Below are 14012 nucleotides of genomic sequence, written 5' to 3' on the forward strand. Positions count from 1 at the left end.
TCTACTAACTGAAAAATATTTTAATTGGAGACACTATGCCATCTCCAAGGTTATCCTAAATTACCCTTCAGGATGACCCGCTCTGGGAAGGATGTGTCAGTGCTCCCCGTCTTCTGACTTAGGGGACCAGCCACCTTGAATAGGATTGTAGCGCCGCGATCCCCCACCTTCTGGAATCGTGGACGGAGGAGGCTACTGGGGCGGTTCTCTCGCCAACTCCACACCTTCCGGAGGCAGGCCTGGCCCAGCCCAGCCCCTCCGCTGTTTCCCAGTTCCTGGCGGCAGGCTGTGCTTAGGCGGTCAGACCCCCAGTGGGAGGCAAGCGGGGAGCCCCAAACGGAGGCCACACCCAAGAAGGCAGCTCACAGACTGTTAGCAACTTCGCGGGGAGTGGGGTCCGGGATGCGAGTGGGCCGCAGGTCAGTACCCAAAGTGCCAGAGAGGACCTCTCGACCCTCTGACTGGGGGTGGGCATCCCGGGAAGCGATGGCTCGGCCAGTCCCATACCTGTCCCCACGCCTCACACCCGCCCCGCCGGCGCCGGCCGGGACGGGCCGCCTCTCAGCAATTCCTGGGGCTTATTAGGCTCACTCTGGGTCCGGCAACGAACTGCTCCGGCCTCGCAGGGGTCGCTCTGGCCCCGCCCCCCGTCCCCCCGCTGACAGCCCGGGCTTGCTGGGGGGTGGGGTGGGGGTCTCCCTGGGCTGGAGGACCTGCTAGTGCACTGGCGGCCCACAGCCCCGCAGGCTCGGTGCCGGGGAAAGATGGCCTATCACCTCAAAGCTCCGCCGGACCCACGCTGCGCCCCCGAGAGGCCGCCTTTGCTTCTGGGGCACCGCGCAGCCTCTCGGCCTTCGCACCGGGAACCGTTTCCGGGGCGAATGCTTTTCGTAGCTAACCCGGCGCGGCCCGTGACGCGAGGGCCCAGACGGAAGTGCGGGCGGAAGAGCCGGAGCCCGAGCCGGAGCCCGACCGAGAGCAGGTCTCGGGGGCTCCGGCTGTGGGGACTGCTGGGGCTGGCAGCGATGGCGACCCTGTGGGCCGGCCTCCTTCGTCTCGGCTCCATGCTCAGCCTGTCCTGCCTGGCGCTCTCGGTGCTGCTGCTAGTGCAGCTGTCGGACGCCGCCAAGGTGAGTCCCGCCCCGCGCTCGCCCCAGACCGGAGCTCCTCCCCTGCCTCCGGCCTTGTCCACCTGCGTCCCACCCAAGTCCTCTCCCATCCCTGACAGCCCGACCCCTAGCTTCACAGCCCTGACTGACTACCACCCGGAACCCTCCCGACGGCCGGGGAGCAGTCCAGCCTTCCCTGCTCCAGCTGTCTGACGGTCCCCGCCCGCACCCCTCCCACCCGCGGAGCTGACACCCCGCCCCAGCCCCACCCGGCCCTGACGGCGCCCAGAGTCGGGACAGCATCTCCGCCTCCTTGAATTTCCCTTCCCAGCCCCGACAGCACCCCCGCTCCCGCAAACTTGACAGCCTTTCCAACTCTAAGAGCCTTTAACTTAATACACTTGAGCTCTGACAGTCCACCGCCGCCCTCCACCGGCTTCACAGACCACTGCCCCAATTCCCCAGGCCAAAATGATAGGAAGTCCGCATCTCACAGCTGTCTTCCCTCTTAGGAACTAACTCCGCTCAACTCACCCCTGAACTCATCCCTTCCCACTGTGGGAACTTACTTCTCCTGGCAGCCTTCCTTCTCAATACGACCTACAGGAGTCTCTCTCACTGGCCTCATATCCTCACCTGACTCCCTCCAGGACCTCCTGGCCCCTTTCTTGCCTTCTCTCTTCTTGATAATTTAGAGGGTAAGGGAGGATCCAAACTACAGGTGAGGTGAGGTTGTGGCCTTCTCCCCTGCTCCATTTCTTGGCCCTTCTGGTCCCCCTCATGCTGCTATCTAGTCCCCTTCGTGCCCATACCCTCCAGACCTGTCCTTGATGAGCTAGCTCATTACTAGGGAAAACAGATGGCCTGCACATTAATGTGATGGGAAAACAGAATGACATTTTTCTTTTTTAAATTGGAGCTTTACTCTATAATACCTTTAAATATAGGGGCTGGGAAAGATGGGTGACAAGTATACAGATCAGGGGGGTTTTGGTCAGGGGTTCTTTTTTTATTGAAGTATGTAGTTAATTTACAGTGCTATGTTAGTTTCAAGTGTACAGCAAAGTAATTCAGATTCTTTTCCATTATAGGTTATTACAAGATATTGAGTTTAGTTCCCTGTGCTATACAGTAGATCCTTGTTTAGGTCAAGGGTTCTTTTTGAAATCTTCCCTATGTCCCTCCAGAAACAGGGGCAGCGGCAAGTCTCCTGACTTTCAAAACACTGCTGGCACCCTCTGCATATCTTCTGTCATCACTCTAAGTGGTATATTGTAACCATGTACTTGTCAGTCTCTTTTACTTGGGCATGTCGTAATTCTGGGCAGGAACCATGTCTCACACTTATCTGAATCCACCTCATTGTACACAAGATCTGGCACAGGACAGATGCTCACTGAGTAGTTGCTCAATGAGTAAATGAATTAGCAACTCTGCCAGATATACCACCATATATAGGAGTTTTGGACCTGGTCCTCTGGAGACTAATGAGCTGCTGCCTTCTCAGATTAGATTCCCCTTTGTTGGGGAAGCATCTCCTACTCCCTCTATTCATAAATTTAGTCACCCCTTCCTCCACTTCTTGAAACTTGCTTTATCAGTAGTTGTCCTCTCTGTCTCCCAGGGATTAGAAGCAAAGTTTCCTGGGAAGGGTAGACCAAACTGATCTCAGCTACACTCACACTACTTCCCTTATGTATTGGGTTGGCCAAAAAGTTCGTTCGGTTAGTGGACACGTTCAATAAAGTTCTCTGTGAAAATGAAGAAGGTGTGTTTTATTTTTACTTTAAACCGAACGAACTTTTTGGCCAACCCAGTACTTCCTTTCTAATTATAGCTGAGTGCCTCCAAAACTTCATCCCTTCTATAGGACTCTGGCCCAACCCATTTTATCCATAGCAATACCTTTCTACCAAAGGGTGAAAGGATGGTGAGTAGAAGAATTGTGATTTGTTTTGTGAGTAATTTTTAGTTTGATATTTCCCCATCCTTCTGTAATCAGCATTCTTATCTGCAGGCGCAGCTGTCTGTCTACCTCGTCTTTCTACTAGCAGGTAGATGGTGATAACATTAGCACAATTTGATTGTCATGTGACACAAAAATGTGATTAACAAGTCACAGATACTAGATGTTATTTCAAAATAATTTTATGTAGTATATAGTCATTCATTAGCATTACCAATGGCTTTTAAAAACTTGTATATCTCACAGTTATTTAAAATTTTAAATGAATGGTTTTAGAATACTTGGCGGGGATGCTTAGCACAATGTGTAAGTTGCAGTTTTTAAAAATATTGATGATAAACTGTCAACAAGTTTCTATTTTGGTTATAGAATTCTGAGGATGTCCGATGTAAATGTATCTGTCCTCCCTATAAAGATAATTCTGGGCGTATTTATAATAAGAACATATCCCAAAAAGACTGGTAAGTATTCTGGATTACTGAATTACCTGTCAAATTTCTTTCTTTGGTTGCCACTGTTAGCCCTGGATATTCATCCAATGTATTGTTTTCTCTTTAAGCAAAAGTGTTGAATTCCATTTCTATTTGAAAAAGTGAGAGTAAGGCCCTGAGTGCATGATGTAGGCCTAAAAGAATGTAGCCAAAATCCCCAGGCAGGGAGGCTTTTACATTGGGATGGGGCTGAGTTTGTGGCACCCAAACTACCCATAGCTACCCTTCTGTGTCCCCTTAAATTTTGGTCCTCCCTCTTGCTTCTCAGTGGAAGGTAAGCAAGCCTCATTTATCTGGGTCAGAGCTTTTACAATTTGTAGGTTTTGATGATATCTTGTCAGATGTAGGAGACTATGTTTAAAAGTGTCAACAGGCTCAGGAAGGAATGGGAATGAGCCATGAATATCAGAGTTTACCAATTGGTGTGCTATTAATAGGTTATAGGTGTGCCAAGTCATTGATCCCTTCAGCCCTTGGCATATAATCAAGTAGGCCTGTGATGACTGGGATCCTGACTAGCTAACCACCAGCAGCCTTCCCTGTTTATCCCAGTGGACCTTACAAATAATAGCTTTTTCTACATGTGCCGTAAAATGATTGGGAAGCAGTTATTTTGTAGCAGGATAGGTGGGCTCCTTACTCTGGACTGGGACGTTTTATGGTTTGTAATGGAAGGTTGCCAGGATAGGCCTAGAAGAAAAATAGCTCCAAATGTTCTGTACTTTCACATGTGCCCGATTTCACAGCTAAATAGCCCCGAAAGTTTGAAAGCAGAATTAAATTCATTCTGTTACAATATTCCAGGCTGACTTTGAACAAAAAAAGGCAGCCTTTGAGCATGTTTAGCTTTTCTGATGTCATTGTCTGTTCTTCCCATGATGTGCATTTAGGTTCAATCCGACATTTGGTGAGTATATTCTTGAGAACTTCTTGTGAGCTTTTGTGTTCTACTTTAAATTGTCTCATACTACAAAGTGATTTAGCTATTCTTCTAGGTTTTATATCAGCAAGTTACTTTATATGAAAAGAAAACTCAAATAAGTTATTCCTATAAATTTTCCAAATATATTGAGCACTTACAATCAGTTTATTTTATTATCAGTAATAGAATATGATGCCTGTTACTTGAGTGGCAAATGAACTCACTATTCAAGTGTTTAGCACTAATCTTTTCACTGACTTTTTGTTTTTCCAGGTTCACAGAGAACCGTATATCATTTATCCCTGTTTATTGGTGAAAATAGGGAGCTTTGAAAATAAACAGTTGAAAACTAGGCTTGCTTTGGAATTTTTCTTCCCTCTCTCCCTTGCTTCCTTCCTGCAGCTTAGCCTTTTACTAGGGATAGGTTCACAGATGTCACTGAAAGTTTTTTAACTGGCTTTAGAAGGATAGGCAAGTTATGACTAATCAAGATGTTATGGCTTTGCGAGGCTTCCAATATCTTATCTGGCCCTATATATATTTTTACCTCCTGGCCTCTCCATTTTGTCCAGTTGTTAGCTTTAATTCTTCATTGACCTATACTGTCTAACTTAAGAAAAATTTTGAGTTCTCTGGTTTGTGTTTGAGGCGTGATTTGAAGCTGATAATGTCCTCCTTTTGGCACTAGGGGGAGGTGTCGCCTAGTTCCTGAAGTGGTTGTGTTCTGTATCTGGGTTCTGTGTTTACAATGAGTGGCCAGCCAGAACCAACCTTCCTGCTTCCTCTCCCATCCTGCACAGCACTCAAAATCTCCTTGTTATTAAACTGTATTTGTACTTCCAAAGAAATACTCAACACTTAAATTCCCCAAGTAATTCTTAAGTATTGTTACTAAGGCTTCTGAAGCTGAAATAGAAAACTAAGTAGGAGATAAGTCTCATTTTCCTGAGGTTCAGAGAGATACAGGGGGGCTGTCCTAGGAGGCAGGAGCCCTGGATTCTGGTCCTTTTACCTATTACTTTACTCTGACCTGTACAGGTGACCTCTCCGAGAGTGCTGGGCTGGATGACTTCTATGATTCTGAGCTAGATACCCCTGCAGTGGGATTTAGCTTCCTCTGCCTATTTTATGCCTGCATCCAGCTGGATACGTTCCTGGTCTTCTGTACATTTGGAACAAATATCACACACTTGTATGGTGTGAATTGTGGGACCTTACTCTTATTTGAAAGTCTGCCAGTTGAGACTTATTTTTTCATTACTACCTTTGTTAAAATTAAATTACCTGTTAAGGAAAACTGACTGAACTTTTATCATTTATGCCATTTTGGGTTTTCTTTCTTACGCCACAGCTCAGAGGGAACAGAACACAAAAAAGTACGTTCTGATAGGGCAAAGGGAAAGAATCAGCCTGGAGCATTGGATGCCCTCAAGAAGGTGGGTGGAGTGAGACAGGATGCTGTGGTAGAGTTCTTGAGGCAGCCAGACATGCCTAAGGGAGAGAGCACAAGAGGGAGGGAAACTGCCCAGCAGCCTGCAAAGCTTTGCCTGCCTTTGCTGAAGGTGATTAAGGGCTCTTAATAGCTGGGGAGAGTAAGAATTTAATTATTTCCTAGAATTGACAGATTTCTGGGAAAAAGATTTTTTGGTTAGGGTTGCTTATCATAAGCTGTAAATAAGTGACCTGGAAAATGGGGAGAAGATAAACGTCCAACCACAAAAACATTCAGCCTGTTATTATTTTTAGGTACTGTTGCCAGGTAGTGTTTTCATTTTAAAATATTTTTGTTGTCCTAATCCTACTTCTCCATGCTTTTTAAATAGACTTTTGCTCATTAAGAAAAGTAATTGTTTCTTACTCTGGTGTTCAGCTTTTAGAGTTTCATAATTTACCAACTGTTATGTGTGATTAGCCATTCATATACCACACTGTGGCAGTTTAGATGATATTAGTTAATTCATAAAAGAGGTAATCTCATATTTGAATAATGCTTCAGGTCACTTTAAATCATTTAAGGCAGTTTTACTTGCTAAATGAACAAGTCTAAATATGACTTGATCTGCTAAGTAGTTTTCAGTCCCATTTGGGATTTTTCCCATTTTTAACTATAAATAGCACTTTTGAAAATAGCTGCTACATATGTGTCTTTATGGTTTCTTAGACTGTTAAAGCTTACCAAATTGCTAATGTTTAGAGAGGAAATGATTTCCCTTCCCCTACTGATAATTCGTTCCTTATATTCATTCTTTCATTGGGAAAGTTCAGTGATTATTCCGGATTTCAGGAAAGGTTTGATCAGTGCAAGTAGAAAATTCAGCTAGGTTTAGGCAGTATTTTATCTTTGTTTTTCCAGCGATTGCCTTCATGTTGTGGACCCCATGCCTGTGCGGGGGCCTGATGTAGAAGCATACTGTCTACGCTGTGAATGCAAATATGAGGAGAGAAGTTCTGTTACGATCAAGGTAAAAAAACAATAATCCATCTTTTCTGCTTCTGGAACAGTTTTTGTTGGTATCTAGACAAGAAAGAAAATTTTGGACATTTGAAATCTATTTAGTTACCTAAACTATTGCTCTTCCATCCTGTTCCCCAGCACCCTCTTACCCCCTCCTTTCTCATCCCCAGCCCGCACCCTAAAAGGAGCAATGGGCCTGCTCTCCGCCTGCCTCGTTGAGATGCCTTGTGCATTAATTAAGATACCTTAGATAGATGTGATATATGAAATGGCACAAAAAAAACCCTAAGTATAATTAGCATTTCCCAGAAAGACATTCCAGCTTCTCTGCGGGCCATGTACGCCAAAGATTAGTGAGAAAGCAGGATGATTAGACCTTCTTCTTCCTGCCCTCTCAACCCTTAGAAAAAGTTATATATAGAGTGACTGCTCTATCCTAGAAAACATCACTTCTGGATTTTAAGATTTCCTTTCTTTATCTTTTATAGGAAATGGAATGTAGATCACTCATCACAATTTGGACCTCTAATGAGTTCAGTTACTTTATTATGGTGGCTAATAGTTCTTCTCCCCAATTTTTTTATATGGAGGTCCCCATTCCTGTTGAAAAAAAAAAAACCTCAGGGGAATCTGGGGTGCTCAGCTATGCCAGTTACAAAGACTCCTGTTGTGATTGACCCTGTGGAGAGCTCCTGCTCCAGCAGGGTACTGTCCCATAGAGAAACCATCATTGTACTTTTCTATTTTTAAACAAAATTTTTATGTATAATTTCCATACCCCAAATGTCACTCATTATAAGTGTACAATTTTATAAATTTTAGCAAATTTAAAACCAATTTTTAAAATCCAGTTTTAGGGACTTCCCTTGTGGTCCAGTGGTTAAGACTCTGCACTTCCAATGCAGGGGGCACAGGTTCAATCCCTGGTTGGGGAACTAAGATCCCACATGCCCCGCAGCCAAAAAATAAAAATAAATAAATACTTTGGGTATTGGCCCTGATAACTTTCTAAAAAAAAATTATAAAAATAAAATCCAGTCTTGGAACATTCCCATCACCCCAAAAAGATCCCTCATAACCATTTATAGTTAATCCCATTCCTACCCCCAGCCCTAGACAATCACTATTCTGCTTTGTGTGTCTACAGATCTGGACATTTCATATAAATGGAATCATAAAATATGTGGTCTTCTGTGACTGGTTTCTTTCACACAGACCTCAAAAACATGTCTCTTCATGTTGTAGCATGTATCAGTACTTAATTCCTTCTTATTACTGAATAGCATTCTATTACATGAACATACCACATTTTGTTTATCCATTCATCAGTTGATGGACATTTATTTCCAGATTTTTACTCTTATGAATAATGCTGTCATCAATATCTGCATACATGTCTTTGTGTGGATGTATGTTTTCCTTTCTCTCTGGTAGATTCCTAAGAGAGGTAAGTTTATATTTAATTTTTTTTTTTTTTTTGCGGAACGCGGGCCTCTCACTGTTGTGGCCTCTCCCGTTGCGGAGCACAGGCTCCGGACGTGCAGGCTCAGTGGCCGTGGCTCATGGGCCCAGCCGCTCCGCGGCATGTAGGATCTTCCCGGACCGGGGCACGAACCCGTGTCCCCTGAATCGGCAGGTGGACTCTCAACCACTGCGCCACCAGGGAAGCCCTATATTTAATTTTTTAAGAGACTGCCAGGTTGTATTCTAAAGTAGTTGTACCATTTTACCTTCTCACCAGTAACATATGAGGGTTAAGTTTCTGTACATCCTCGCTAACATTTGGTATTGACTGTCTTTAACTGTAGCCATTCTAGTGGGAGGTATCACACTGTACTGCTTGACACCGCACGAATTAAGATCTCAAGAAAGTCATGTGCCTAAAATGTATTTTTGTATATCTAAATTGATCTAAAGCAGTATGCTGTTGAAATTCATCTGAATTACATTTTCTGTTAGGGATCCTAACAGAAAGTGGTCTTGACTGCAGTGCTGTTGAATCTAGGACACTGTATTCAGGTGAAAAAAGAGAACTGCCGTGCTAGCAGTGGTGCAAATGATTAGCAGTAGGTGAAGATGGAATTTGAAGACTCGTGAAAAGATCCCAAAGGCAAAATGCTTTCTTTCCTTTTTTTCTATAAATAATACTTTGGTGAAGAGTTGAATTTATTTCTTATGTTGGAATCTGGTTTGTATAGAAATCCTATATGCTTAACAGATCAGTCTTCACTATGGCTTCAGCATTATTATACAAAATTCAGATTTCTTGGCTTGAACAGAGGTACAACTTATTTTCAATTTCCTTTAGGTTACCATTATAATTTATCTCTCCATTTTGGGCCTTCTGCTTCTGTACATGGTATATCTTACTCTGGTTGAGCCCATACTGAAGAGACGCCTATTTGGACATTCACAATTGATACAGAGCGATGATGATGTTGGGGTAAGTTCTTAGCATGCCCTAGGTGTTCAAGGCCAGTCTCTGTCATCATCTGATATAAAGTGCATGTAAAGAGTAGTTACATAATAGATGTCCCTATCTGGAGCAGATCCTGCACCAGAGAACCTAAAGACAATTCTAATATTAGTGTATGTCTCTTTATGAGGAAATTGCTCTGTAAAGCCATAAATGTGGTGGTTAGACCGATGATCCTTGGTGAGTGTGCTGTACAAGGCTTTGCCTTTCACTACCAAGGGCACAATTTTCATTGCCTTTTCCTGTTTACATTGAGAAAAGCATCGGAGATAGTCTTCTTCCTAGGCTCCTGCCTGAACACCTTTCCTGTCAACATCACCAAATATTTTAAAAGGCAAAGAGGCTTTAGTGAAGGGAAGCATGAAAACCATAATGTTCTTTACTTAATGAAGTACAGCTTGATAACCTGCTGATGTTTTATATTTCCTATTTTCCTCCTTCTTTAAAAAAATCTGTGATCTTTAACTCTAGAGAAAAATAAAACCATCACTCCTGATTCTCTTCCTATCTTTAAAACACATTCATATTTGTATATATAATAATATTACTTCACTCAAAACCTTTGAGAAATTGACATAGTCCGCAAATTTGTTATTCAATATGGCTTAGAGAATTATATTGTTTGTTTTGTCATTATCCTGTTTGGGTTTGTTTCCAAATTTTCCACTATTTCATTATTACATATATAATATTCTTTAGAAATTACTTTTTATTTTGGATTACTTTATTGAACTATGTTTCTTAAAGTGAATAAAATTTAGTAGAGTGTCAAGAATCAATTCCAAAAGCCAAAGCCAGGATAAAGCCTTGCCAATCACAGTCAAAAGTCCTTTTACTCTGGAATGGCTTGTGGACCCATTGGTAAAAGATGAGAAAGGGGATCCTGAATGAATGGCTTAAGTTATAATTACAGAGCCTGCTTGTCTCATGAATATCGATATTGAATACTCAACTTAATTTGAGCAAGATTTCATTTTTGTTTTGTGAAGAACTTTCATAGAAATACCTCTCTTTGCCTCTTTTCCCTTTGCTTCCTTTAGTAATTCAACCAACACATAACAAGTAACTTTTCCATATCAGGAAGAATTAGAGTCTCAAATACTGTTCCCATGTTAATTTTCATTCACATACAACATTTCCCATTGATATTTTGGGTCAGATGATTGTTTGTTGTAGGGAGCTGTCCTGTTCACTGCATGATATCTAATAGCATCCCTGACCTCTGCCCACTAGAAGCCTCATCCCAATCATGACAATCAAAAATGTCCACAGACATTGCCAAATGTTCCTGGGGGTCAAAATCACCCCCAGCTGAGAACTACTAACATATGAAGACGTTATGTATCAAAGGCCACCTAAACCGTTTCATTATAGGCAGAGACAGAAACTGTGACTTAAACTACATCCCTTATAGCATTAAATATCTGGTTCCTGATTTTAGGGATAGACAATATTAATGTAATACACAGAGCATAAAAGAAATGGATGTACAAATGTATAGATAAAAACATGTAGGAAAGGCATTTGATGGGACCATGTGCTTAGTAACCATTTTGTTCACCAGAGATTGATTCTGTGAGCATGTCGATCATGTGAGAACATTGTCTTGAGAGGCCTGGCTGACTTTTGCATATCAGTTAAATTGATTCTGGGCAGAGAGAGGTTTTCTAAACACAGGTATGAATTTATGGTAACAACTTCGTTCAAAAAGAAGTTCAATTTAAATTCCTACAGTTGTTGCTAATCCAAGATGATAGTTCTTCACTCTTTATGTGCCTTTATACGTGCTTTTGTTAAATTCTCAGTTAAATTCTGTTTTAATTTTTTCCATTTTTGTTGGGTGTAGAGTACTTTGAATCAAGTGAAAGTTAGCACAAATAGTTAAGAAGCTCACTGCAAGTAGTCACAATAGTTACTGTGTTATATATCCACGACACATCATTGCTATTATCAAAGCATTACATTAAAACATGTTTTGTACTTATTGTAATTTTATCAGGTATAAAAAGTGCAAACATATATAAAGAGTAAATCTCTATTTGCATTCTCCTGGCATCCATGACTATGAGCAGCTAGTTCAGTCTTGTTCTGATGGATGGAGAATAGGCCAGAAGGATTAACTGTGTGTTTAGTCCTTTAAATTTGTTCCTTAAGAAGATGTTTCTCTCCCTACCTTGAAGAGTAGATAACAGGACTATGAAATTGAGAAGCACTCTGCTGGTAAAGTACATCCTTCTTCCCAGTCTTGTTTATGTCAAAACAAACCAATGGTAATAATGTTTTATATACAAGTTCACTGAAGCACCATATTCGGATAGTGTCATTTTAATCTACCTGAACAAAATCAGTGTGTTAAGATATGACACCAAGTCACGTTTAGGGAAGCTAAGACTTGTGCTTGTGCTCATTTGTTAGATGACCTTGGATCGGTTTATTTCCTCATGGGAAATAAAGTAATCCAACAACATTAGCTGCCTTCCTCTTTCCTAATGTTCTTTCTTACATCTTTGAAACATTTGAACTTTGTGGAATTGTTTTTATTATTTTCATTTGTAAGGTTAAAAAAAGAATGGGGTTTGCACAAGATATTACCTAAATTAAGTGAAAAGTTGAAGCAATTTCGGTAAAGAAGGCAGGGATAGATTCTTTACAGAAAACTCTTTGATGTCTTTGAAATGTCGACATTATATAAATATCTTGCTCTAAAAAGAAGACCAGGTGTTAAAACACTGTTTAGTTATAGTTTTATATATATAGTCATGCGGTTATGTATAGCTTTCCATAGGCACGCTGACTCCTGCCCTGGGTATATAATAGAGCTTTTGCAAACATGCAAAACAATATTGTTTCTTTCTGAGAGGCAAAGTTTAAGAGGTCTAACTTGTGACTTTTATCCTATGTTGGAACATTTAGGAGCTTTGCTAACCCAGGTTCAGGAAAAAGAGATCAAGGAAAAGGCAAACAAAAGCAATAAATTAGTACTGAATGCCTTTTGTCATTTAGGCAGCTGTGTTTATATCTCATTCATAGATAGGTTAGCATGGTGGTTTCCTGTGTAATGACTACAGACATCAGTGGCGTTGGTTTACTTTGACCAGGATAGGTTCGTTTTCTACAGATACCTGGGTGACCCTTCAATGGCCTCTTTCCTAATGCGGCAGCTAACATGGAAGCTACTGTGTGCTTAGCAATGAAAGATTCAAGTCTTTACCAAATAGAAATGCTGAAGTAATAATTCCTTACTGTCCTTAGCACTAGAGGGTAATTGTAGCACTTGAGCTATGTCTCTGTTCATTACAGATTGGGGAAGGGGGGAAATGTAGGTGTTGAGGGCATAAGAAGAGATGGAAACCAACCAAGATAGGATCCAGTCAACTCATCTCCCAGGATGAATGTGGCCCCAAGCTGGCAAGTAAAAATTCTAATATAATGGGAGTCAGGAAATTAAAAGATAGGAGTTTCCTCAGCCACAGATTAGCTATATAGTATTGAATAAAACAAGGAAAAGCCCCACTTTCTGTATCTGTAACATATAGATATTAACATGCAAAATAGATTTTCTTTCCACCACTCATCAAGACGGGCTTCTCTTTAACGTAAATGACCACTGTCTTTGTCTTGATCCCAACTTCTTAAGGGAATGTCTTTGGAAATGGTGACTCATGGGAACTTTGCACAAATACCTCCTCATCGCTTATTTTACTTGAACCAACTATTTCTGTAGTTGAGTTCATCCTGCTTCTGGTAGTTGAGTGCCTAAGAGTGCTTGGCCAAATTAGATGGTCTGTTTGAAAAGGCCAGCTGCTCCTATCTCTGTGGCTGGATAACTGTGTGTGTGTGTTTTACACAGACCATACTGTCTGATGTTCTCCATTCCTGGACTTTCAGGATCACCAGCCTTTTGCAAATGCCCACGATGTGCTGGCCCGCTCCCGCAGTCGAGCCAATGTGCTGAATAAAGTAGAGTATGCCCAGCAGCGTTGGAAGCTTCAAGTTCAAGAGCAGCGAAAATCCGTCTTTGACCGTCATGTTGTCCTCAGCTAATTGGGAATCGAATTCAAGGTGACTAGAAAGAAATAAGGCAGACAATGGGAAAAAATTGACTGAGTTTTCCTGGGTTTTGTTTTAATGCCCTGTTGATTTCACTAACTCTTGCTGGAAAATTCGAAACTGGAAACAAAAACATGCTTGGTATTTTCTTTTCTTGTTAATGTATTAATGGAGGCATTTTTTAAAGCACACGCCTCAGACAACGTTAGCCTTTTCCTATTTGTGACTTTTACTAATAAAAATATGTCTGCCTGTAAATTATCTTGAAGTTCTTTACCTGGAAAAAGCACTCTCTATTTTACCACACAGTTTTAATTTGGTTTTCAAGATAATTTTCAGGGGTGGTTTTTGTGTGGTGTTTTTTGTTTTTGTTTTTGGCAGAGTAGGGGAGGGATACGTGGGAAGTGCTTAACATAACTTTTCTCAAGTCACTTTACTAAACAATCGTTGTAAATAGACTTTGCCTTTTATTTTCAAGTTTCATTTATATTTTGAAGTCTGCCAGCCTCATCAAAGCCCTGACTTACCTATTTGAATTTTGCA

General features: G+C 41.7%; 1 protein-coding gene across 4 annotated transcripts; it reads left to right on the forward strand.

Annotated features, from left to right (window-relative positions):
• The first annotated feature begins 271 nt into the window (after positions 1-271).
• TMEM9B (TMEM9 domain family member B) lies at positions 272-13727 on the forward strand. Of its 4 annotated transcripts, none has more exons than XM_070046148.1 (6): positions 274-419; positions 739-1130; positions 3445-3536; positions 6842-6950; positions 9252-9386; positions 13308-13463. In XM_070046148.1, exons 2-6 carry the CDS (start codon positions 765-767, stop codon positions 13461-13463), a joined length of 858 nt encoding a protein of 285 aa, XP_069902249.1. In that variant the 5' UTR covers positions 274-419; positions 739-764. The 4 variants fall into 4 exon arrangements, with proteins under 4 accessions (XP_060159526.1, XP_069902249.1, XP_060159527.1 ...); XM_060303544.2 differs by lacking the exon at positions 274-419 and adding an exon at positions 5840-5924 and having other exon boundaries at positions 990-1130; XM_060303543.2 differs by having other exon boundaries at positions 272-1130; positions 13308-13727.
• Positions 13728-14012: the final 285 nt, after the last annotated feature.

This window comes from Globicephala melas, chromosome 8 (genome assembly GCF_963455315.2).
Source record: "Globicephala melas chromosome 8, mGloMel1.2, whole genome shotgun sequence".
NCBI classification, from domain to species: Eukaryota; Metazoa; Chordata; class Mammalia; order Artiodactyla; family Delphinidae; genus Globicephala; species Globicephala melas.

Coding starts and splice junctions, on each gene's coding strand:
- TMEM9B (XM_060303543.2), top strand. CDS start 765: ATGGCCTATCACCTCAAAGCTCCGCCGGACCCACGCTGCGCCCCCGAG. Junction 1,131..3,444: donor AGCTGTCGGACGCCGCCAAG/GTGAGTCCCGCC, acceptor TTTTGGTTATAG/AATTCTGAGGATGTCCGATG. Junction 6,951..9,251: donor GAAGTTCTGTTACGATCAAG/GTAAAAAAACAA, acceptor AATTTCCTTTAG/GTTACCATTATAATTTATCT.